Genomic DNA, 24,147 nt, shown 5'->3' on the forward strand with positions numbered 1-24,147 from the left:
CTACCTTGATGATCTGGTAATTTATTCAACTGAGTGGTCAGATCATATTAACACTCTAAGGGTAGTGTGTGAACGTCTAGCAGCCGCTTCTCTAACCCTGAACTTAGCAAAGTGCGAGTTTGGGAAGGCCACTGTTCCTTATCTCGGCAAACAGGTCAGCCATGGTCAGGTGTGCCCTGTTGAAGCCAAGGTCTCAGCTGTAACTGCATTTCCCGCACCTACCACCAGAAGAGAGCTACGCCGCTTTTAGGGATGGTTGGCTACTACCGTAGTTTCTGTAAAAATGTATCTGCGGTAGTTGCTCCATTAACGGATTTGCTCAGTCCGGCGATAAAATTTGTATGGTCTGCGGATTGTCACACTGCTTTAAACACTGCCAAAGCACTCTTATCTAGTACCCCTGTTCTTGCTGCTCCAGATTTTGAACGGCCGTTTAAACTTGAGGTCCTCGTCAACACTTTCACCCGTGTTAACGAGAGAATCACTGACATCATGTCAGCTGGTCCTTTTGTGGCAGGGCTGAAATGCAGTGGAAATGTTTTTTGGGGGATTAAGTTCATTTTCATGGCAAATAGGGACTTTGCAATTAATTGCAATTCATCTGATCACTCTTCATAACATTCTGGAGTATATGCAAATTGCCATCATAAAAACTGAGGCAGCAGACTTTGTGAAAATTAAAAATATTTGTGTCATTATCAAAACTTTTGACCACGACTGTAGGTAGGACTTCACTGGCCTCACACTCCAGTAAAGTAGGTGGCGCTATATGCGATCCGCCAACCCAATCCCAAAGAAGAAGAAACCGCCACGGCCATTCGCTCTTTTACTGAAGTGTGTCCAGTCAGGTCCGCAAACTAAAATCTGGCCCTGTACACGCCTGCGTGGCGAGAGAGAAGAAAATTACCAACAACAGTATATTTAATCCGATCACACACGAAATGGCGTCAGCAGCAGGTAAGGATGGTGAAACCTTTTTAATTAGTTTACCAAGCTAGCTATCAGATTTTAGATATTTTTGAAGTAGGTAAGTATGTCCAGTGCGAACAATTTAGGTAGCTAACGGTAGCTGTCTACTTCACTCCGTTTTTGTGGGGGACGGGTTCGTTCGCTAGCTAACTATGGTGGCTAACTACTGCATTTTGGAATGAACTGTTGAAACACCGAATCTATTATTGTTGTTGGGAGTTATTATGCATCTCATACAACTAGCTCATAGTTATCGTCCAATGGCTATGTGCCGGTAGTTAGCGAACGTTAGCTACCAAATTATTGCTAAATCTAGCTAGCTAGCCTTTTCGTGAATAACCTGCGGGCTAGCGTAGAATAGGCGGGCATTGAAAAGCGAACTGCTAAAGCCATTTCTTGAATTGAGTTTTGCTAACGTTACCAGCTAGAAGCTAGCCAGGTGTTTGAGACTGCTTTGCCACAAACAAAGTTCATAATCATCATATTGACATGGTAAAGAATCAAATAAACACACAGCATCATGCCTTTACGATAACCTTAGAATCAGATGTGAAACATTCCTCAGGCCAGGGGCTATAGTGTATTTTTGCTTATTTATTCGTTTTTTTGTGTGCAGACTACAGCGCCTATGGCCAGGCGGGAGGCCAACAGGGGTAAGTGTATTCTTGCACTGAAAAACAAATATAAATAATTTGAACTGTTTATCTCATTGACAGCAGCCCCAAACATTGACATGTCAAAGTGTAAAAGCCTTGGTTTCTTGCATGTTAACATCAGAAGCCTCCTCCTTAAGTTTGAGTTATTCACTGCGTTAGCACACTCCGCCAACCCTGATGTTCTAGCAGTGTCTGAATCCTGGCTTAGGAAGGCCACCAGAAATGTCCATCCCCAACGACAACATTTTCCATCTAGATAGAACTGCCAAAGGGGGCGGTGTTGCAATCTACTGTAGAGATGCAGAGCTCTATCATACTATCCAGGTCTGTGCCCAAACAGTTTGAGCTTCTACTTCAAAAAATTCACCTTTCCAGAAATAAGTCTCTCACTGTTGCTGCTTGCTACAGCCCCCCCTCAGCCCCCCTGGAGACCATATGTGAATTGATTGCCCCCATCTATCCTCAGAATTCGTACTGCTTGGTGACCTAAACTGGGATATGCTTAACACCCCGGGCATCCTACAATCTAAACTAGATGCACTCAATCTCACACAAAACCTCATCACTGTCAAACGCTCCCTAAAACACTTTAGCGAGCAGGCCTTTCTAATTGACCTGGCCCGGGTATACTGGATGGATATTGACCTCATTCTGTCAGTAAAGGATGCCTGGTTGTTCTTTTAAAAGTGCTAAATAAGCATGCCCCATTCAAAAAATTCAGAACTAAGAACAGATATAGCCCCTGGTTCACCCCAGACTTGACTGCCCTTGACCAGCACAAAAACATCCTGTGGCGTACTGCATTAGCATCGAACAGCACCCGCGATATGCTACTTTTCAGGGAAGTCAGGAACCAATATACACAATCAGTTAGGAAAGCAAAGGCTAGCTTTTTCAAACAGAAATTTGCATCCTGTAGCACTAACTCCAAAAAGTTTTGGGACACTGTAAAGTCCATGGAGAATAAGAGCACCTCCTCCCAGCTGCCCACTGCACTGAGGCTAGGAAACACTGTCACCACCGATAAATCTACGATAATCGAGAAGTTCAACAAGCATTTTGCTACGGCTGGCCATGCTTTCCACCTGGCTACCCCTACCCCGGCCACCAGCTCTGCACCCTCCGCTGCAAATTGCCCATGCTCCCCCCGCTTCTCCTTCACCCAAATTCAGACAGCTGATGTTCTGAAAGAGCTGTAAAATCTGGACCCCTACAAATCACCTGGGCTAGACAATCTGGACCCTTTCTTTCTTTCTAAAATTAGCCGCCGAAATTGTCGCAACCCCAATTACTAGCCTGTTCAACCTCTCTTTCGTATCGTCTGAGATCCCCAGAGTTTGGAAAGCTGCCGGGGTGACACTCTAGATCCAAACTGTTACAGACCTAAGGCGGCAGGTAGCTTAGTGGGTAAGAGCGTTGTGCCAGTAACCGAAAAGTCGCTGTTTCTAATCCCCGAGCCGACTAGGTGAAAAATCTGTCGATGTGCCCTTAAGCAAGGCACTTAACCCTAATTGCTCCTGTAAGTCGCTCTGGATAAGAGCGTCTGCTAAATGACAAAAAAAAACTATATCCATCCTGCCCTGCCCTTCAAAAGTATTTGAAAGTAAAGTTAACAAACAGATCACCGACCATTTCGATTCCCACCGTACCTTCTCTGCTATGCAATCTGGTTTCCGAGCTGGTCATGGGTGCACCTCAGCCATGCTCAAGGTCCTAAACGATATTATAACCGCGATCGATAAAAGACAGTACTGTGCAGCCGTCTTCATCGACCTTGCTAAGGCTTTTGACACTGTCAATCACCGCATCTTATTGGCAGACTAAATAGCCTTGGTTTCTCAAATGACTGCCTCGCCTGGTTCACCAACTACTTCTCAGATAGAGTTCAATGTGTCAAATCGGAGGGCCTGTTGTCTGGACCTCTGGCAGTCTCTATGGGAGTGCCACAGGGTCCAATTCTCGGGCCGACACTATTCTCTTTGTATATCAATGATGTCGCTCTTGCTGCTGGTGGCTCTCAGAGCCACCTCTACGCAGACGACACCATTTTGTATACATCTGGCCCTTCATTGGACACTGTGTTAACAAACCTCCAAACGAGCTTCAATGCCATACAACACTCCTTCCGTAGCCTCCAACTGCTCTTAAACGCTAGTAAAACTAAATGCATGCTCTTCAATCGAACGCTGCTTGCACCCGCCCGACTAGAATCACTACTGTCTGACTTAGAATATGTGGACAACTACAAATACCTGGGTGTCTGGTTAGACTGTAAACTCTCCTTCCAGACTCACATTAAGCATCTCCAATCCAAAGTTGAATCTAGAATCGGCTTCCTATTTCGCAAAAAAAACGTCCTTCACTCATGCTGCCAAACATGCCCTCGTAAAACTGACTATCCTACCGATCCTTGACTTCGGCGATGTCATTTACAAAATAGCCTCCAACACTCTACTCAGCAAATTGGATGTTGTCTATCACAGTGCCATCCGTTTTGTCACCAAAGCCCCATATACTACCCACCATTGTGACCTGTACGATCTCGTTGGCTGGCCCTCACTACATATTCGTCGCCAAACCCACTGGCTCCAGGTCCTCTATAAATGACTGCTAGGCAAATCCCTGCCTTATCTTAGCTCATTGGCCACCATAGCAACACCCACCCGTAGTATGCGTTCCAGCAGGTATATCTCACTGGTCATCCCCAAAGACAACACCTCCTTTGGCCGCCATTCCTTCATGTTCTCTGCTGCCAATGACTGGAACGAACTGCAAAAATCTCTGAAGCTGGAGACTCTTATCTCCCTCACTAACTTTAAGCATCAGTTGTCAGAGCAGCTTACCGATCACTGCACCTGTACACAGCCCATCTGTAATTAGCCCACCCAACTACCTAATCCGCATTTGTTATTTATTTTGCTCATTTGTACCCCAGTATCTCCATTTGCACATCATCTTCTGCACATCTATCACTCCAGTGTTAATACTAAATTGTAATTATTTTGCACTATGGCCTATTTATTGCCTTACCTCCATAACTTACTACATTTGCACACACTGTATATATATTTTCTGTTGTATTTTTGACTGTACGTTTTGTTTATCCCATATGTAACTCTGTGTTGTTGTTTTTATCGCACTGCTTTGCTTTATCTTGGCCAGGTCACAGTTGTAAATGAGAACTTGTTCTCAACTGGCTTACCTGGTTAAATAAAAATAAATGTTTTGGGGGACATTGGAGAAAGGAACTGTATATTGTAATTAAGGCTGTTTATGTATGTTTATAGGTGTGGCGCGTATGCAGCCCAGCCCCCTCAGGCCGGCTATGGACAAAACACACAGGTAAGCTCCCTTTGTTCTGACCTAAGCCCCTTTCCATAGCCCCTAGCCTTTTAGGGATCACAGATCTGAAAGGACTCGGTGAAGGAATACAATATGAAGCTTCTCTTCTGACTATCGGAGGACAAATTTCCGAAACTCCAAAAATAAAAATGTTTTTTGTTGCTTTCTGAAGAAACCACTGAATGGTATTGGACATTCCATAGATTAAATCTGTGTTGTTTTTCAGACAAGTTATAGCCAACCGCAGGTATATGGGTCATACAGCCAGCCGGCTGAGTCAACCTATCCCCAAGGCAGTAGCTCCTCAAGTGGCTACTCTCAACAGGGTTATGGATCCTCATACAGTCAGCAACCACCAGCTGCAGGTGATAACTTCTATTCACAGTTTAAAACCGGGTTCACTAACTTAACACATTTGATCAAAAAGTGAAATACAACTTTTTATGTGTGAGCCCAGCACACAGTATAATGTTTAGTTTTATGCCACTACCCCCTAGTTTACTGTGGGACAGCTGGGGCTTATAAACGCAGTTTAACAATGACTTTTTGTTTTCTCCTCTCAGCTGGGTACGCTGCCGCTCCTGTTGCCCCTCAGGTTTACAGCCAACCAGCTCATGGGTACGATGCCTCCCCTGCTCCTGCCACCACCACCAGCAGCAGCCAGGGTGGATATGGTGCCCAGCCTGCATACCAGGGATATGGGCAGCAGCCGGCCGCTGGAGCACCACCAAGGTGTTTCTTTGAGCACTCGAATTTCACACTTAATTATTTTTTTTGCTTAACTGGCAGCTTTTATTTTTTTATTTCACCTTTATTTAACCAGGTAAACCAGTTGAGAACAAGTTCTCATTTACAACTGCGACCTGGCCAAGATAAAGCAAAGCAGTGCGATAAAAACAACAACACAGAGTTACATATGGGGTAAAACAAAACAAAGTCAAAAATACAACAGAAATACATATAATATACAGTGTGCAAATTTAGCAAGTTATGGAGGTAAGGCAATAAAATAGGCTATAGTGCAAAATAATTACAATTTAGTATTAACACTGGAATGATGTGCAAGAGATGATGTGCAAATAGAGATACTGGGGTACAAATGAGCAAAATAAATAACAATATAGGGATGAGGTAGTTGGGCGGGCTAATTTCAGATGGGCTGTGTACAGGTGCAGTGATCGGTAAGGTGCTCTGACAACTGATGCTTAAAGTTAGTGAGGGAGATAAGTGTCTCCAGCTTCAGAGATTTTTGCAATTTGTTCCAGTCATTGGCAGCAGAGAACTGGAAGGAATTGCGGCCAAAGGAGGTGTTGGCTTTGGGGATGACCAGTGAGATATACCCGCTGGAGCGCAGACTACGGGTGGGTGTTGCTATGGTGACCAATGAGCTAAGATAAGGCGGGGATTTGCCTAGCAGTGATTTATAGATGGCCTGGAGCCAGTGGGTTTGGCGACGAATATGTAGTGAGGACCAGCCAACAAGAGCGTACAGGTCACAGTGGTGGGTATTATATGGGGCTTTGGAGACAAAACGGATGGCACTGTGATAGACAACATCCAATTTGCTGAGTAGAGTGTTGGAGGCTATTTTGTAAATGACATCGCCGAAGTCAAGGATCGGTAGGATAGTCAGTTTTACGAGGGCATGTTTGGCAGCATGAGTGAAGGAGGCTTTGTTGCGAAATAGGAAACCGATTCTAGATTTAACTTTGGATTGGAGATTCTTAATGTGAGTCTGGAAGGAGAGTTTACAGTCTAACCAGACACCTAGATATTTGTAGTTGTCCACATACTCTAGGTCAGACCCGTCTAGAGTAGTGATTCTAGTCGGGTGGGCGGGTGCAAGCAGCGTTCGGTTGAAGAGCATGCATTTAGTTTTACTAGTGTTTAAGAGCAGTTGGAGGCTACTGAAGGAGTGTTGTATGGAATTGAAGCTCGTTTGGAGGTTTGTTAACACAGTGTCCAATGAAGGGCCAGATGTATACAAAATGGTGTCGTCTGCGTAGAGGTGGATCTGAGAGTCACCAGCAGCAAGAGCGACGTCATTGATATACACAGAGAAAAGAGTTGGCCCAAGAATTGAACCCTGTGGCACCCCCATAGAGACTGCCATAGGTCCAGACAACAGGCCCTCCGATTTGACACATTGAACTCTATCTGAGAAGTAGTTGGTGAACCAGGCGAGGCAGTCATTTGAGAAACCAAGGCTATTTAGTCTGCCAATAAGAATGCGGTGGTTGACAGAGTCGAAAGCCTTGGCCAGGTCAATGAAAACGGCTGCACAGTACTGTCTATTATCGATCGCAGTTATAATATCATTTAGGACCTTGAGCGTGGCTGAAGTGCACCCATGACCAGCTCGGAAACCGGATTGCATAGCGGAGAAGGTACGGTGGGATTCGAAATGGTCGGTGATCTGTTTGTTGACTTGGCTTTCAAAAACTTTTGAAAGGCAGGGCAGGATGGATATGGGTCTGTAACAGTTTGGATCTAGAGTGTCACCCCCTTTGAAGAGGGGGATGACCGCGGCAGCTTTCCAATCTCTGGGGATCTCAGACGTTACGAAAGAGAGGTTGAACAGGCTAGTAATAGGGGTTGCGACAATTTCGGCGGCTAGTTTTAGAAAGAAAGGGTCCAGATTGTCTAGCCCAGATGATTTGTAGGGGTCCAGATTTTGCAGCTCTTTCAGAACATCAGCTGTCTGGATTTGTGTGAAGGAGAAGCGGGGGGGGGCATGGGCAAGTTGCAGCGGAGGGTGCAGAGCTGGTGGCCGGGGTAGTGGTAGCCAGGTGGAAAGCATGGCCAGCCGTAGCAAAATGCTTGTTGAAATTCTCGATTATTGTAGATTTATCGGTGGTGATAGTGTTTCCTAGCCTCAGTGCAGTGGGCAGCTGGGAGGAAGTGCTCTTATTTTCCATGGATTTTACAGTGTCCCAAAACTTTTTGGAGTTAGTGCTACAGGATGCAAATTTCTGTTTGAAAAAGTTAGCCTTTGCTTTCCTAACTGCTTGTGTATATTGGTTCCTAACTTCCCTGAAAAGTTGCATATCACGGGGGCTATTTGATGCTAATGCAGTACGCCACAGGATGTTTTTGTGCTGGTCAAGGGCAGTCAAGTCTGAGGAGAACCAGGGGCTATATCTGTTCTTAGTTCTGTATTTTTTGAATGGGGCATGTCTATTTAAGATTGAGAGGAAATTACTTTTAAAGAACAACCAGGCATCCTCTACTGACGGAATGAGATCTATATCCATCCAGGATACCTGGGCCAGGTCAATTAGGAAGGCCTGCTCGCTGAAGTGTTTTTGGGAGCGTTTGACAGTGATGAGGGGTGGTCGTTTGACCGCGGACCCGTTACGGACGCAGGCAATAAGGCAGTGATCGCTGAGATCCTGGTTGAAGACAGCGGAGGTGTATTTAGAGGGTAAGTTAGTCAGGATGATATCTATGAGGGTACCCATGTTTACGGATTTAGGGTTGTACCTGGTAGGTTCGTTGATAATTTGTGTGAGATTGAGGGCATCTAGTTTAGATTGTAGGATGGCCGGGGTGTTAAGCATATCCCAATTTAGGTCACCAAGCAGTACGAACTCTGAGGATAGATGGGGGGCAATCAATTCACATATGGTGTCCAGGGCACAGCTGGGGGCTGAGGGGGGTCTGTAGCAAGCGGCAACAGTGAGAGATTTATTTCTGGAAAGGTGGATTTTTAGAAGTAGAAGCTCAAACTGTTTGGGCACAGACCTGGATAGTATGATGGAGCTCTGCAGGCTATCTCTACAGTAGATTGCAACTCCACCCCCTTTGGCAGTTCTATCTAGACGGAAAATGTTATAGTTGGGGATGGAAATTTCAGAATTTTTGGTGGCCTTCCTAAGCCAGGATTCAGACACTGCTAGAACATCAGGGTTGGCGGAGTGTGCTAACGCAGTGAATAACTCAAACTTAGGAAGGAGGCTTCTGATATTTATGTGCAGAAAACCAAGACTTTTACGGTTACAGAAGTCAACAAATGATAGCTCCTGGGGAGTAGGAGTGATACTGGGGGCTGCAGGGCCTGGGTTAGCCTCTACATCACCAGAGGAACAGAGGAGGACTAGAATAAGGATACGACTAAAGGCTTTAAGAACTGGTCTTCTAGTGCGTTGGGTACATAGAATAAAGGGGGCAGTTCTCCGGGCGTTGTAGAAAAGATTCAGGGCATTATGTACAGAAAAGGATATGGAAGGATATGAGTACAGTTCAGGTAACCCTAAGCGTTGGGTAACAATGAAAGAGAGAGCCTCATTGGAGGCATCGATTGAGCCGGTCTCGGCGTGTATGGGGGGAGGAACAAAGGAACTATATGAGGCAGTTTGAGAGGGACTAGGGGTTCTACATTGAAATTGTATAATAAGAACTAACCCAAACAGCAATAGGCAAGGCATAATTGACATGGGAGAGAGGCATAAAGCAGTCACATGTGTTATTAGAGAGAGCTAAGACACAACTGGAAATAGCGATAACGTTTGGGCTAAGACTAAACAGAATAAACAGGACAGAGTACCGTGTAAAGGAACAGTCCAGCAGGCATCAGCTGTGCAGCTGAGTGATCATAAGGTCCAGTGAACAGCAATATGTGAGTCCGAGAGCAGTTCAAATTGGTGCTTCAGCACAGCTAGCAGGGAGCACAGTTGTGGTTTGCGTGTGCTAGCGGGCCGGGGCTGGCAGATGGATCTTCGTGGTCGTCGCAACGGGAAGCCTGTTGAAACCACATCAGACTATTTCGTCGGCAAACCAGTCGTGTTGGATCGGCGGGGCTCAGTGTCAACACTAGGAGGTCCCGTCCGGTTGACAGAGAGGTAGATAGCCGGGAGATGGGCCTGAGGCTAGCTCAAGGCTAACTGGTGCTTGCTATAGGGCAATGGTAATGGTAATCAGCCAACAACAGGTTGCAGCTAGCTAGCTGGTTGTGATGATCCGGCGCTAAGGTCCAGTGATTCCGGCAGAAAGTCCAATAAGCTCTGGGTCGATAGCACGCTGGGTCGATAGCACGCTGTGCAGACTGGCCGACGAATTGTCCAGGCTAGAGCTAGAGCTGGCTGGTGGATAGTGTAGGCCACGGACAATGGTGAAGACGCTAACGGTGACTAATAACAGGTAGCCACTATTTTCAGCTTACGGTTCTTGATGAAAGTTATAAAGAAATAATAGAATCCTTTCCACGTTGGGTGAGGCGGGTTGCAGGAAAGTATATTTAGTTAAAGAATGAAAGTAAAAAATTGAGAAATATAGACAAAAAAAACAAGAAACGGGATATTTACACAGGACGAAAAATAAAAGTGACCGCACTTAAGCTCCTTTACCAGAACATTGGGTGATAAGAGGTCATTCTAGGGCCAGACTGTTCGTCCTTTATGTCCAGTGAGGATGGTTAATGCTTGGTAGTATCCCGCCCATGTATCTACTAATCTGACAAAGACCAGCTGCATTATGCCAGCTGGAGGTTTGACCCTATTTCTCTTACCTAATTGTGTCTTCTGCCTCTCCTGTCCCCACAGCACCAGCAGCCAGCCACCCTCCAGCTATGAACAGAACTCCTACTCAACGGTGCCCCAGCAGGGCTCCTACTCCCAGCCTCCTCAGGTTGGTGGATACCAGGTGCAACAGGCTCCTCCTCCCCAGCAGCAGGTCCCACCTTCCAGCTATGCTCCCCCATCAGGAGGGTCCTACGGTCAGCCACCTTCCAGCCAGTATGGACAACCAGGTGGACCAGGAGGCACCTATGGTCAGCAGGGTGAATACAAAACACCTAGCCAGTACAGTAAGTCTGGTTACTTAAGGCATTGTATACTGGTCTATTCTATATTTAACGTTCTTACTTGTGTTGGGTGCTAACTGTCTGCTCTCTTCCCAGGCAACTACAGGCAGGATAATTCCAACGGAGGGGGCTATTCGGGGCCAGAGTCGCGTGGATATGGGGGCCGCAGTGAGGGCCGAGGCATGGGTGGGGGGGAGAGCCGCGGCCGCGGGGGGTTTGACCGTGGCGGGATGATGCGTGGTGGTGGCAGCATGCGCGGTGGAATGAGCAGAGGAGGAATGGGGTAAGTGCTCGCCTGTCCTCTCACTTCATCAAACCTTTTCTCCTACAGGAGCAGAGTGATGCCTGCACAGGGCTGAGAGCTGCATATCACCCCTCACTGAATAGGGCAGTGAGCCAAACGAAGCGCAGCAGAAAGACATGGTACACATTATTGCTGCAATTGGAATTGAGTGGGAAGTTAAAGGCATACTTCGGGATTTTGACAATGAGGCCATTTATCTACTTCCCCAGAGTCAATGAACTCGTGGATACCATTTTTATGTCTGTGTCCAGTATGACGGAGGTTAGAGCATGCTAGCAGATACCCATAGACTTCCAGTCATCTGCTAGCATGCTCTAACTTCTGTCATACTGGACACAGGGGCATAGAAATGTTATCCACAAGTTCATCTGACTCTGGGGAAGTAGATTTAAGGGTCTCGTTGCCAAAATCCAGAAGTATCCCTTTGAGGCATAGGATGTAGGATACATTTTAAACTAGCTTGATGAACACATTCTCTAAAATATTATGTGAAATCGGTCTTATCATTTAAGTGCCTTCAGAAAGTATTCACACCCCTTTACTTTTTCCACATTTTGTTGTTACAGCCTGAATTTTAATTTGAATTAAATTGTGATTTTGGGTCACTGGCGTACACATAATTCCCCATAATGTCAGTGGAATTATGTTTTTAGAAACATTTACAAATTAATAAAAAATCGAACGCTGAAATGTCTTGAGTCAAGTATTCAACCCCTTTGTTATAGCAAGTCTAAATAAGTTCTGGAGTAAAAATGTCCTTAACAAGTCGCATAATACGTTGCATGGACTCACTCCGTGTGCAATAATAGTGTTTAACATGATTTTTGAATGACTACCGCATCTCTGTACCCCACACATACAATTATCTGTACGGTCCCTCAGTCAAGCAGTGAATTTCAAACAGATTCAACCACAGACCAAGGAAGTTTTCAAATGCCTCGCAAAGAAGGGCATCTATTGGTAGATGGGTAAAAAAAAAAGAAAAAAAGCAGACATTGAATATCCCTTTGAGCATGGTGAAGCTATTAATTAGACATTGGATGGTGAATCAATACACCCAGTCGCTACAAAGATGCAAGCGTCTTCCTAACTCAGTTGCCGGAGAGGAAGGAAACCGCTCAGGGATTTCACCATGAAGCCAATGGTGACTTTAAAACAGATACAGAGTTTAATGGCTGTGATAGGATAAATCTCTGAGTAACGTTGTAGTTACTCCACAATACTAACCTAAATGACAGTGAAAAGAAAGAAGCCTGTACAGAATAAAACATATTCAGAAACATGCATCCTATTTGCAATTACCGTAATTTTCGGATTATAAGCCGCGCCTTTTTTCCAATTTTTCGACCCTGCGGCTTATATAACGGTGCGGCTAATCTATGGATTAAAAAATTGAAAAGTTTGTGTGTCTGAAACGCTATGTGATACAGTACAGTTTACACAGCACAGTATATGTTCTGTAGCTACTATTGCACTAAATGGTAACACTTGAATACGTTATGCAAATATGCAACTTGTTTGTTGAAATGTTAATAAATGGGAGCTTCCTCAAGCAACCATCTCTTTCCCGACAATCCCCTCTGTGCACGAACCCTTACATATGGTAATTAAACATTAAAACACCAGCGGCTTATAGTCCAGTGCAGCTTATATATGTACACATCATTCAATTTAGCTGCTGCGGCTTATACTCCGGTGCGCCTTATAGTGCGGAAAATACGGTAGACACTAAAGTAAAACGTGGCAAAGAAATGAACTTTTATGTCCTTAGTACAAAGCGTTATACTTGGACCAAATCCAACACAACACATCACTGAGTACCAATCCTCATATTTTCAAGCGTGGTGGCTGGCTCATGTTATGGGTATGCTTGTCACCGGCAAGGACTATGGATTTTTTTTTGTGTAAAAGTAAATGTAATAGAGCTAAGCACAGGCATAATCCTAGAGGAAAACCTGGTTCAGTCTGCTTTCCAAAAGACACTGGGAGACAGATTTACCTTTCAGCACGAAATCAACCTAAAACAAGGCCAAATATACACTGGAGTTGCTTACCAAGACAACATTGAATGTTCCTGAGTGGCCTAGTTACAGTTTTGACTTAAATTGTCTTGAAGTTCTATGGCAAGACTTGAAACTGGCTGTTTACCAATGATCAACCAACTTGAGCTCTTGAAGAATTTTAAAAAGAATAATGTGCAAATATTGTACAATCCAGGTGTGGGAAGCTCTTAGAGACTTACCCAGAAAGACTCACATTTACATTTTAGTCATTTAGCAGACGCTCTTATCCAGAGCGACTTACAGTTAGTGAGTGCATATACTCACAGCTGTAATTGCTGCCAAATATGATTATAACATGTATTGACTCAGGGATGTGAATACTTATGTAAAATAAATATTTCTCTAGTTAATTTTCAATACATTTGCAAACATTTCTAAAAACATGTTTTCATTTTGTCATTATGGGGTATTGTGTGTAGATGGGTGAGAAAATTAATTACTTTAATCCATTTTGATTTAGACTGTAACACAACAAAATGTGGAATAAGTCAAGGGGTATGAATACTTTCTGAAGGCAGTGTATGTTGTGCCACTGGTTGCTGCTCTCAGCCCTCCCACTGTATGGCCAAAGGTAAGAAGGTACCCACAAGCTAAAGACCATCAGCAAACATCTCTACTTTGGCTCCCTAGACACTCCCAACTGAACTGTGTCAGTCAAATACCAGTTTGGCTACCCAGAGAGATGTAGAAAGATGTTTTTTGCCAGTTTATATTTTTTGCCTGTGCAAGTTTATTTTAAAAAGGAGCACACGAGAGCCAAAGTCAGTTGGGATAAAAGCAGTGAGTTCATTGAACCAGAGATTTTGCTTAATTTGGGAGATTCAGGTAGCCAGTACATAATTTACAGCATGTTTATGCTACAAGATGTCTGTAGGTATTTTTTGGAATGAGGGAATTTCTGGTCACATTCAAATGAACAGAAGCTCATGAAGGACCACAATTTGAATAGGCTATTCAACCACGTTATTCTAATGGTTAAATTAATGATACATCTTTGGGGTCCCTGGTTTATTTATTTTAATTCAGGAAATTGTTATGGGGTTCCTACATAAACCCTATCTACATTTTTAAAGGTATTTAGTTTGTGTTCCAACTTTGGCACAACCCCTTTAGGTAGGCTATACAATGCTAAAGTTGTGTGTGAACCGTATATCCACTTAGGGAACGTATAGCTCCAAACCTGCATACATACAGTAACAATATATTTATTTAGCTATGTTAGGTCTTGATATTAGTAGATGGGTATATCAATAACAACAGAGTGAACTGGTCTAAAGCCATACAGCGTTGTGAAGAGCTTTTCAGATTTTGGAGGTTATTTTTCATGTTAATTTGTTATTATTTTTTAAAAAGGTGAATGCATTGCTTTGTCACTTAAGGCCAAATGTATAATTATTCATAACTACCGGTGCAGTTATTGTACTGGTAAAAGCAGAGGCACATTTTATATTGCGGTTTTAACTTTTAACATAATTGATAGACGTTTAATTACCCCAGTATTCACAAGTGCATTGCATTCACCTTTCTTACTCACAGGTAAGAAACAAATATGTGTTTAAATGGTATAACTTAAAATGTATTGCTGAAGTGCACTTTTCTTTTAACATGCTTTGTCGCATTTATATGCTACAGGTTACAAAGTGAGAGCCATGTAAACACACCAATACTTTTACAGTACCACTACTCAGTTCTGAGTCTGTGCCGGCAGCCTTTTGAAAAGGGGACATAATCGGTGGTGTCAACGAGGTGTCCAAAAATGTCAGTAAATGTCATCAAGAGGGGAAAAAAAATGTTTTTGAACAAATGTAATTTGATGAAAATGATTGGTAGCTTATTTATATTTTATGTAATCAAATAATCTCCTTGTGTAATACTGTGTTAATTGACTACATGTTTACATGAAATGGCTGCATGTACCATACAAGTTCTTTAACACAATTGTCTCAGGTGCAGCTCTGAATAGTAAAGGCTTCCATGTGTCTCAGCAGAGCACTTCATGTCATACATGTTATGGCATTTTGCAGGGAAAGGGGGGGGGGGGTGAATTTTACTTTTTATATTGACCCGAGAAGTTTGGTCTTTAACTTGAGATGCATCTGAAACAATACAAATATTTCCTGTTGTGTAAAAGTCAGGGGTTTTCTACCCCAGAGGTAATAAAGATTGAAGCCACCCCATTATAAAAAAACATTGATACTCCTATTAAGTTATGCCACTTCTGCATTCAACAATAATATTGTATTCAGCAAGGGAACCCATAGACTACAAACATTGTATAGACCCCTACCCCTGTTTTTAAGATTCTTTAGTTCCTTTTAAGATTCAATGTGTCTTTTGGGGGGGTTTAGAGCGAAGTTAGTTTATTTTGGGTGTTTTAAATGAGAGCTAGTCAGAACTGTGCCCACTCTCCCCATCCCTGTGGTACAAAGTGGCTGTTAAAGGGAAATCGTCTTCATATCTCCGCTTATTCCCCCAGCTTCGCTGGAGACAGAGGTGGCTTCAGTAAGCCTGGTGGTAAGTTTAATGAGAATTACAAGACAATAATACACTAGTCCACCTTACACATTTAGGAACTTTTTCTCTACTTGCCGTGTTAAGTATTTTCTTGTCAATGGGAAAAACAAAGCAAATATGATATTGACGGTTCATTTGGGTTTTTCACACACACTGCTTCGATGGTATTTTCAATGTCAAGCGTCCACTCAATTACTTCCGAGTTTTAAAGTGTTCCCATTGTTTATGGTATACAACCCCAAGCCATTAGGCTTTTCTACATATTTATTTGCTTAGTAATGTGGTCTTTTGATATACAACTTTCATATGAGGTAAATTTTCAGCCTTTGGTGTTTTGTGTGTTCAGGGGTTTTGAAACCACTTTCTTATACATGAGACAAATTGGGTTTCAGGGATATAATCATGAGGTTGCAACAGCTTATTTTTATTTTCTTATTTGGCAAAAGGGAACGCTCAGATGAGCATGTGTGCCTGAGTAAAGTCAAACCGCTGCATGCATGGGGTAGATGATCAGGCAAATGTGCATACTAACGTTGGGTCTCTCGTCTTCTCTCCTCCTCTTTGTGGATGGGCAACAGGACCAGACTCCGACATGGGTAAGTTCAGCATGCCATGTATCAAACCCAGCAAAATATCTGTGTGCATCAGTTTGTAAATAAAATGTTTAACAGCCCTAACTCTGTCCACAGGACGCCCAGAGGTGCAGGATGACTCTGAGAACAGCACAATTTACATCACTGGCCTGACAGAGAATGCCACGCTGACCGACGTTGCTGACTTTTTCAAGCACAGTGGAATAATCAGGGTTGGTACTTGGCTATGATGCAGTTTGGAGAGTTTTGCTAAATGTTATCACAGGCTTTTGAAAATACCCCAATTTTTCTCCCCAATTTCGTGATATCCAATTGCGATCCAATTACGATATTTTCTCATCGCTGCAACTCCCAAACTGGCTCGGGAGAGGCGGAGGTCGAATCATGTGTCCTCCGAAACATGACCCGCCAAGCCGCGCTTCTTAACACCCGCTTGCTTAACCCGGAAGCCAGCTGCACCAATGTGTCGGAGGAAGCACCGTTCAATTGACGACCGAGGTCAGCTTGCAGCGGCCCGGTCCGCCACAAGGAGTCGCTAGAGCGCGATGAGTTAAGTAAACCCCCAAACTCTCCCCTAACTCGGACGATGCTGGGCCAATTGTGCGCCGCCAGTTGTGAGACAGCCTGGGATCGAACCCCAGGCTGTAGTGACGCCGCAACACTGCGATGCAGTGCCTTAGACCGCTTCGCCACTCGGGAGGCGAATTGGGTGATGATAAAAAAAAAAAAAAAACTGGTTTCAATTTTTCAGATCAACAAGCGCACAGGTTTGCCTGCTATCAACATCTACACAGACAAAGATTCAGGGAAACCACAGGGCGATTGTACTCTGTCCTATGATGAGCCCCCATGCGCCAAAGCTGCAGTGGAGTGGTTTGATGGTGAGTGTCGTATTGCTATTTTACTTTGGGTAGTAACGGAGGCCCTCTGATAGCCCCCTGATAAGAATCAATAGGGCTTCATGCATAATCTTGGCAAAGTTATTTCTATAAATGTTTGTATTAAATATGCACCTCTCAACCTCTTCCTGTTTTTCTACCTAGGCAAAGACTTTCAGGGGAAGAAGCTAAAGGTGTCGATGGCTCGCCGTAAGCCCATTATGGGGATGATGCGAGGAGGCATGCCCATGAGGGGTGACAAGGGAGGCATGATGAACCGTGGAGGTATGTTCTACCAATCCCGTTCAACGCATCTGGAATGGACTTATCCAACCTACTCTGTTTCAGCATTTTAGAATATCTTGCTACATAGAAAATACATTTAAGATGTAACATATACTTGGCAATTAGTAGATGGTGGTAAAAGTTGATAGATCTCAAACTTAGTGTAACATATTCTGAACACTGTCATCCCCTGGTCACACTCAGGGCCAGGAATGATAGGCCGTGGTGGTGGTCCAATGGGTCGAGGTGGGGAGCGCGGAGGCTTTATCCCCAGGGGTGGTCCCCGTGGCATGGGCAGAGGTGGGCCCTCAGGGGGCAACATGCACCAGAGAGCAGGAGACTGGGAGTGCCCTAATGCGTGAGTACTGACAACAACAGTTGAGTCATTGACTGCCTTTCTCTGTGGTTTGGGGTAGTCCTGACTGAGGCTTATGATTGCAGGGGCTGTGGTAATCAGAACTTTGCCTGGAGAATGGAGTGTAACCAGTGCAAATCACCCAAACCAGAAGGCTTTGGACCACCTCCTTTCTCCCCTCCAGGTAAATGCTTTGCTATCAATTCCTACTTCATAAAGGATAAAGTACTCTCCGGTAGGTTAAAGATATTCTCTGGTACTTTTGTATATTTTTTTAGCCAGTAGTTCTGAAAGTAGCACCCATGAGCCAAAAGTGCTCCCCAGAAATTGCGTACTACGCCACAAATGTGCAGATATGTGCACCACCTCATTGCTCTCTCTCAAATCAAATAAAAGTGTATTTATCACATGCTTCAGGTGTAAACATACAGTGAAATGCTTACTTACGGACCCTTCCCAACAACGCAGAACGGAAGAAAATACAGAAATAATAGAAAAGTAAAACACGTAATAATAGATACACAATGAGTAATGATAACTTGGGTTTATGAAAGGGGTACCAGTACAGAGTCAATGTGCTGGGGTACGAGGTAATTGAGGTAGATGTAACTAGGAATAAAGTGACAGATGGTAAACAGTAGCAGCAGCGTATGTGATGAGTCAAAGTTGGTGCAAAAAGGGTCAATGCAGATAATCCGGATAGCTATTTGGTTAACTATTTAACTAACTATTTAGCAGTCTTATGGCTTTGGGGTAGAAGCTGTTCAGGTCCCTGTTGGTTCCAGACTTTGTGCATCGGTGCCGTGCGGTAGCAGTGAGAACAATCTATGACTTGGGAGGCTGGAGTCTTTAACCATTTTTAGGGCCTTCCTCTGACACTGCCTAGTATAGAGGTCCTGGATGGCAGGGAGCTCGTCACCAGTGATGTACTGGGCCATACGCACTACCCTCTGTAGCGCCTTACGGTCGGATGACTAGCAGTTGCAATACCAAGCGGTAATGCAGCCAGTCAAGATGCTCTCAATGGTGCAGCTGTAGAACATTTTGATGATTTGAGGGCCCTGTCAAATCTTCTCAGCCTCCTGAGGGGGAAGAGGCATTGTTATGCCCTCATCACGACTGTGTTGGTGTGTTTGGACCATGATGGATCCTTAGTGATGTGGACACAGGAACTTGAAGCTATCGACCCGCTCCACTACAGCCCTGTCGACGTGAATGGGGGAGTGCTCAGCTCTCCGTTTCCTGTAGTCCACGATCAGCTCCTTTGTCTTGCTGACGTTGAGGGAGAGGTTGTTGTCCTGGAACCACACTGCCAGGTCTCTGACGACCTCCCTATAGGCTGTCTCATCGTCGTTGGCCATCATGCCCACCACCATTGTCAGCGAACTTAATGATGGTGTTGGAGTCATGCGCGGCCACGCAGTCGTGGGTGAACAGGGTGTACAGGAGGGGACTAAGCACGCACCCCTGAGGGGCCCTGTGGTGAGGGTCAGCGTGGCAGATGTGTTGTTGCCCTTACCACCTGGGGGCGTCCAGTCAGGAGGTCCAGGATCCAGTTGCAGAGGGACGTGTTCAGTCCGAGTCCTTAGCTTTGTGGTAAGCTTGGAGGGCAATATGGTGTTGAACGCTGAGTTGTAGTCAATGTAGCGTTCTCATGTAGGTGTTCCTTTTGTTCAAGTAGGAAAGGGCAGTGTGGAGTGCAATAGAAATTGCATTATCTGTGAATCTGTTGGGGTGGTATGCAAATTGGAGTGGGTCTGGGATGATTGAGTTGACGTGAGCCATGACCAGCCTTTCAAAGCATTTCATTGCTACAGATGTGTGTGCTACGGGGCAATAGTCATTTAGACAGGTTACCTTGGCATTCTTGGACACAGGGACTATGGTGGTCTGCTTGAAACATGTAGGTATTACAGACTGGATCAGGGAGAGGTTGAAAATGTCAGTGAAGACACTTGCCAGCTGCTCTGAGTACGCGTTCTGGTAATCCGTCTGGCCCTGCGAATGTTAACCTGTTTAAAGGTCTTATTCACATCAGCTACGGAGAGCTTGGTCACACAGTTGTCCGGAACAGCTGGTGCTCTCTTGCATGGTTCAGTGTTGCTTGCCTCGACGCGAGCATAGAAGGCATTTAGCTTGTCTGGTAGACTTGTAATCCGTGATAGTTTGCCAGCCCTGCCACATCCGACGAGCGTCAGAGCCTGTGTAGTAGGATTCGATCTTAGTCCTGTATTGACGCTTTGCCTGTGATGGTTCGTCGAAGGGCGTAGTGGGATTTCTTATAAGCATCCGGGTTAGTGTCTCACTCCTTGAAAGCAACAGTTCTAGCCTTTAGCTCAGTGCGGATGTTGCCTGTAATCCATGGCTTCTGGTTAGGAAATGTACGTACGGTCACTGTGGGGACGATGTCGTCGGTGCACTTATTAATGAAGCCGGTGACTGACTCTTGCTCTACTGTGTGTTAGTGTTGTCACAATATCAGGTTTAGTATCACAATACTCGATACCGTCACGGAAACACAGCAAATAAATGACTTATTAGCCAAAGTCACAGAATGGCACTTGATCAGATAAACTCAGCTACTGCTCTGTTCAATCGTTGGGCATCTTGAGTTCAACATCATTAAAATTAGATTTATTTTTTAACAAACATTTTTCTGAGACACCATGTATGCATTAATGGTTCAATTATACAATCATACAATCAATTAGACTTTGTTTTTACCAATCTAACTACATAACATAATGGTAATCATTTATTTGAATGGTAAATCTATATTAATAAACTGGGTAAATCTAGATGTAGCCTAGGCCTATCCACATTACAGTCCCGTGTAGCTCAGTTGGTAGAGCATGGCACTTGCAAAGCCAGGGTTGTGGGTTCGATTCCCGTGGGGAGCCAGTATGAAAATGTATGCACTCACTAAGTCGCTCTGAATAAGAGCGTCTGCTAAATGACTAAAATGTAAAAAATAAAATTACAGGTGAATGCATATTCAATAGGAGTGTGTGCATTCATTGAGTTATCAAGCTTGTTTTGGCTGTAATTCATGGGGCTACAGATGACAATCTGTTCCCCTTCCATTTGTGACCTATTTTATTGAACTGATCCACAACATTTGCATAGAAGTAGCTTATTTTGTAAAGTCTCTAACGAGTCAGAGCATATGAGCGGAGTGGAGCGAGCGTGGAGCGTGAGCGGACGGATTTTGAACAGAGCGCAGAGCGGCATTTTTAAAAGGACGGAGCGTCGCCCTATGTCCCGCTCCAATTTCGCTCGCTCACACCACGAGTCTGAAGCATGCTCAAGCCTGACCCAGAATCCATCTGTTTAATTTAATTTGTGTCGTCCATGAATTTGTATTTTATAGAGCGAGAGGAGCAGCAGCAGCAACAAGAGAAAAGGGTTGAGGAATTCAAAAGTTTATTCACTGCACGCAAAGGCCCAACCATAACAAGGGAGAGAAAAAGAGAGCTGGATGTAGCATTTTTTGAAATGATTTTCATGGACTATGAACCGCTGAGTAAAGGAGAACGCGAAGGGATGCAACACTTCGCCAGCGCAGCTCAACCGGGCTACACTCCCCCAAGAAACTATGATAAATCAGTACTTTACTTTGTCAAATTTACATCTGAGATGCCCCATTCACATGCTTCAGCTGGCGATCAAAAACGCCGTTAACAAGCACGACAACATTAATAGGCTGTTAGTGAAAGTCGGGCACCTGGTGAAAAGTGTACGCAAGAGCACAGAGGAAACCGACCAATTAGGTGTCCGCCCCACAAATGCCTGCGCCATTCGATGGAGCAGCCAGCTGCGGATGATTCAGTCGTTCATCCGGTTGTTCCAAAAAGACCCGTTATGGTAAAACAAACTCAAGTCTAATGTTGCTAACATCACCCTGAATCAAGTACGGCAGCTGACGCACCTTGTCAGTGTGCTGACACCACTAGCAGACCTCACAGACAAAATGCAGAAGGAGCTGGGGAACCTGGGGATGATCCTCCCTGCTGTCACAGAAATCAAATCCCTGCTCACCGATTACACTCACGCTGCACTTCCAATGGGCATCGCTGCTTTTGCAGAAACATTGGCAAACAACGTGTCAATTCGCTATGGAATATACTATACTGATTAACATCTCATTTTAGCGTCAGTGTTAGATCCCCGTTTCAAGACAGAATGGATCATCCGAGATGAGTCTGTATGCAACAAATTCGGGGAGATAAAGTAAGGCTGTGGTTTAAGCTAAAAGTGAAATACATGCAGATTTTGTTCCTTTTTTGGAGTGAGCGGGGGGCGATTTTGAGTGGAGCGCGATGCAAACTGCGTTGAGCGCTGAGCGATAATGAGCGGACTGGCCTGATGTGGCTTTGAGCGGGGGGAGCGGAGGAGTGAACAGCTCCGTGAGCGAGGAGCTGAGATTCTCACCGCTCCACTCCGCTCATATGCTCTGTAACGAGTAATAACGTTTTTCACGAGGCAGTCAGTTCGCTGAGGTAATAGAGCTCACCAGCTTGTCCTAAAAACCAGAAATGAGTTACCTCTGGTTCATTCAACCATTCCTATGGGGAAAATGTAATGGAGAAAGAATAGGGTTTTGGGATAAACGCTGAAAATAAGGTCTGAGGTTAACACAGGTTAAGGAGATCTTATACACTACACAACCAAAAGTATGTGGACACCTGCTCGTCGAACGTCTCATTCCAAAAGCATGGCCATTTAAATGTAAAATGTAAAATGTAAATTTAATATGGAGTTAGTCCACCCTTTGCTGCTATAACAGCCTCCACTCTTCTGGGAAGGCTTTCCACTAGATGTTGGAACATCAACCAAACTTTACAGTCAGATTTGTCCGTCGGACTGCTAGATGGTGAAGCGTGATTCATCACTCCAGAGAACGCGGTTTCACTGGTCCAGAGTCCAATATGGGCGAGCTTTACACCACTCCAGCCGACGCTTGGCATTGTGCATGGTGATCTTAGGCTTGTGTGCGGCTGCTCGGCCATGGAAACCCATTTCATGAAGCTCCTGACAAACAGTTATTGTGCTGACGTCGCTTCCAGAGGCAGTTTGGAACTCGGTAGTGAGTATTGCAACCGAGGACAGACTATTTTTACGCACTTCAGCACTCGGCGGTGCTGTTCTGTGAGTTTGTGTGGCCTACCACTTCGCGGCTGAGCCGATGTTCCTCCTAGACGTTTCCACTTCATAATAACAACACTTACAGTTGACCAGGGCAGCTCTTGCAGGGAAGAAATTTGGCTAACTGACTTGTTGGAAAGGTGGCATCCTATGACGGTGCCGCGTTGAAAGTCTCTGAGCTCTTCAGTAAAGCCATTCTACTGCCAATGTTTGTCTATGGAGATAACATGGCTGTGTGCTCGATTTTATACACCTGTCAGCTACAGTTGTGGCTGAAATAGCCGAATTCACTCATTTTAAGGGGTGTCCAAATACAGTGCATTCGGAAAGTATTCAGACCTCTTGACTTTTTCCACATTTTATGTTACAGCCTTATTCTAAAATGGTTTAAATAGTTTCTTCCCCTCATCAATCTACACACAATACCCCATAATGACAAAGCAAACAAGCTTTTTAGAATTTCTGTAAATGCATTAAATAAAAAAAGGAAATATTACTTTTACTAAGTATTCAGACCCTTTACTCTGTACTTTGTTGAAGCACCTTTGGCAGTGATTACAGCCTCGAGTCTTCTTCTGTATGACGCTACAAGCTTGGTACACCTGTATTTGGGGAGTTTCTCCCATTATTCTCTGCAGATCCTCTCAAGCTCTGTCAGGTTGGATGGGGAGCGTTACTGCACAGCTATTTTCTGGTCTCTCCAGAGATGTTTGATCGGGTTCAATTCCGGGCTCTGGCTGGGCCACTCAAGGACATTGAGAATTGTCCCGAAGCCAATCCTGCGTTGTCTTTGCTGTGTGCTTAGGGTCGTTGTTCTGTTGCAAGGTGAACCTTTGCCCCAGTCTGAGGTCCTGATTGCTCTGGAGCAGGTTTTCATCAAGGATCTCTCTGCACTTTGCTCCGTTGAACTTTCCCTCGATCCTGACTGGTCTCCCAGTCCCTGCCGCTGAAAAACATCCCCACAGCATGATGCTGCCACCACCATGCTTCACCGTAGGGATGGTGCCAGGTTTCCTCCAGATGTGACGCTTGTCATTCTGGTGTAAGAGTTCAATCTTGGTTTCATCAGACCAGAGAATCTTCTTTCTCATGGTCTGAGAGTCCTTTAGGTGCCTTTTGGCAAACTCCAAGCAGGCTGTCGTGCGTTTTATTGAGGCGTGGCTTCAGTCTGGCCACTCTACCATAAAGTCCTGATTTGGTGGAGTGCTGCAGAAATGGTTGTCCTTCTGGAAGGTTCTCCCAT

At 44.6% G+C, this 24,147-nt stretch overlaps 1 protein-coding gene across 2 annotated transcripts in view; it reads left to right on the forward strand.

Annotated features, from left to right (window-relative positions):
- The first annotated feature begins 810 nt into the window (after window positions 1–810).
- Window positions 811–24,147, forward strand: part of LOC311128657 (RNA-binding protein EWS-like) — a 28,580-nt gene continuing 5,243 nt past the window's right edge. Inside the window, exons 1-14 of one of the 2 annotated variants that reach the window (XM_084160853.1) lie at window positions 811–957; window positions 1,586–1,622; window positions 4,913–4,967; window positions 5,194–5,332; window positions 5,531–5,699; window positions 10,508–10,770; window positions 10,864–11,050; window positions 15,611–15,648; window positions 16,227–16,244; window positions 16,338–16,453; window positions 16,993–17,122; window positions 17,285–17,404; window positions 17,609–17,762; window positions 17,846–17,943. In XM_084160853.1, the coding sequence (XP_084016979.1) occupies window positions 942–957; window positions 1,586–1,622; window positions 4,913–4,967; window positions 5,194–5,332; window positions 5,531–5,699; window positions 10,508–10,770; window positions 10,864–11,050; window positions 15,611–15,648; window positions 16,227–16,244; window positions 16,338–16,453; window positions 16,993–17,122; window positions 17,285–17,404; window positions 17,609–17,762; window positions 17,846–17,943 (1,540 nt within the window). In that variant the 5' untranslated portion in view covers window positions 811–941. Of the gene's footprint in view, window positions 958–1,585; window positions 1,623–4,912; window positions 4,968–5,193; window positions 5,333–5,530; window positions 5,700–10,507; window positions 10,771–10,863; window positions 11,051–15,610; window positions 15,649–16,226; window positions 16,245–16,319; window positions 16,454–16,992; window positions 17,123–17,284; window positions 17,405–17,608; window positions 17,763–17,845; window positions 17,944–24,147 lie in introns of both variants that reach the window. The other variant, XM_084160852.1, reaches the window with a different exon arrangement.

This window comes from Coregonus lavaretus (genome assembly GCF_964263955.1).
Source record: "Coregonus lavaretus genome assembly, chromosome: 4".
Classification (NCBI taxonomy): Eukaryota; Metazoa; Chordata; class Actinopteri; order Salmoniformes; family Salmonidae; genus Coregonus; species Coregonus lavaretus.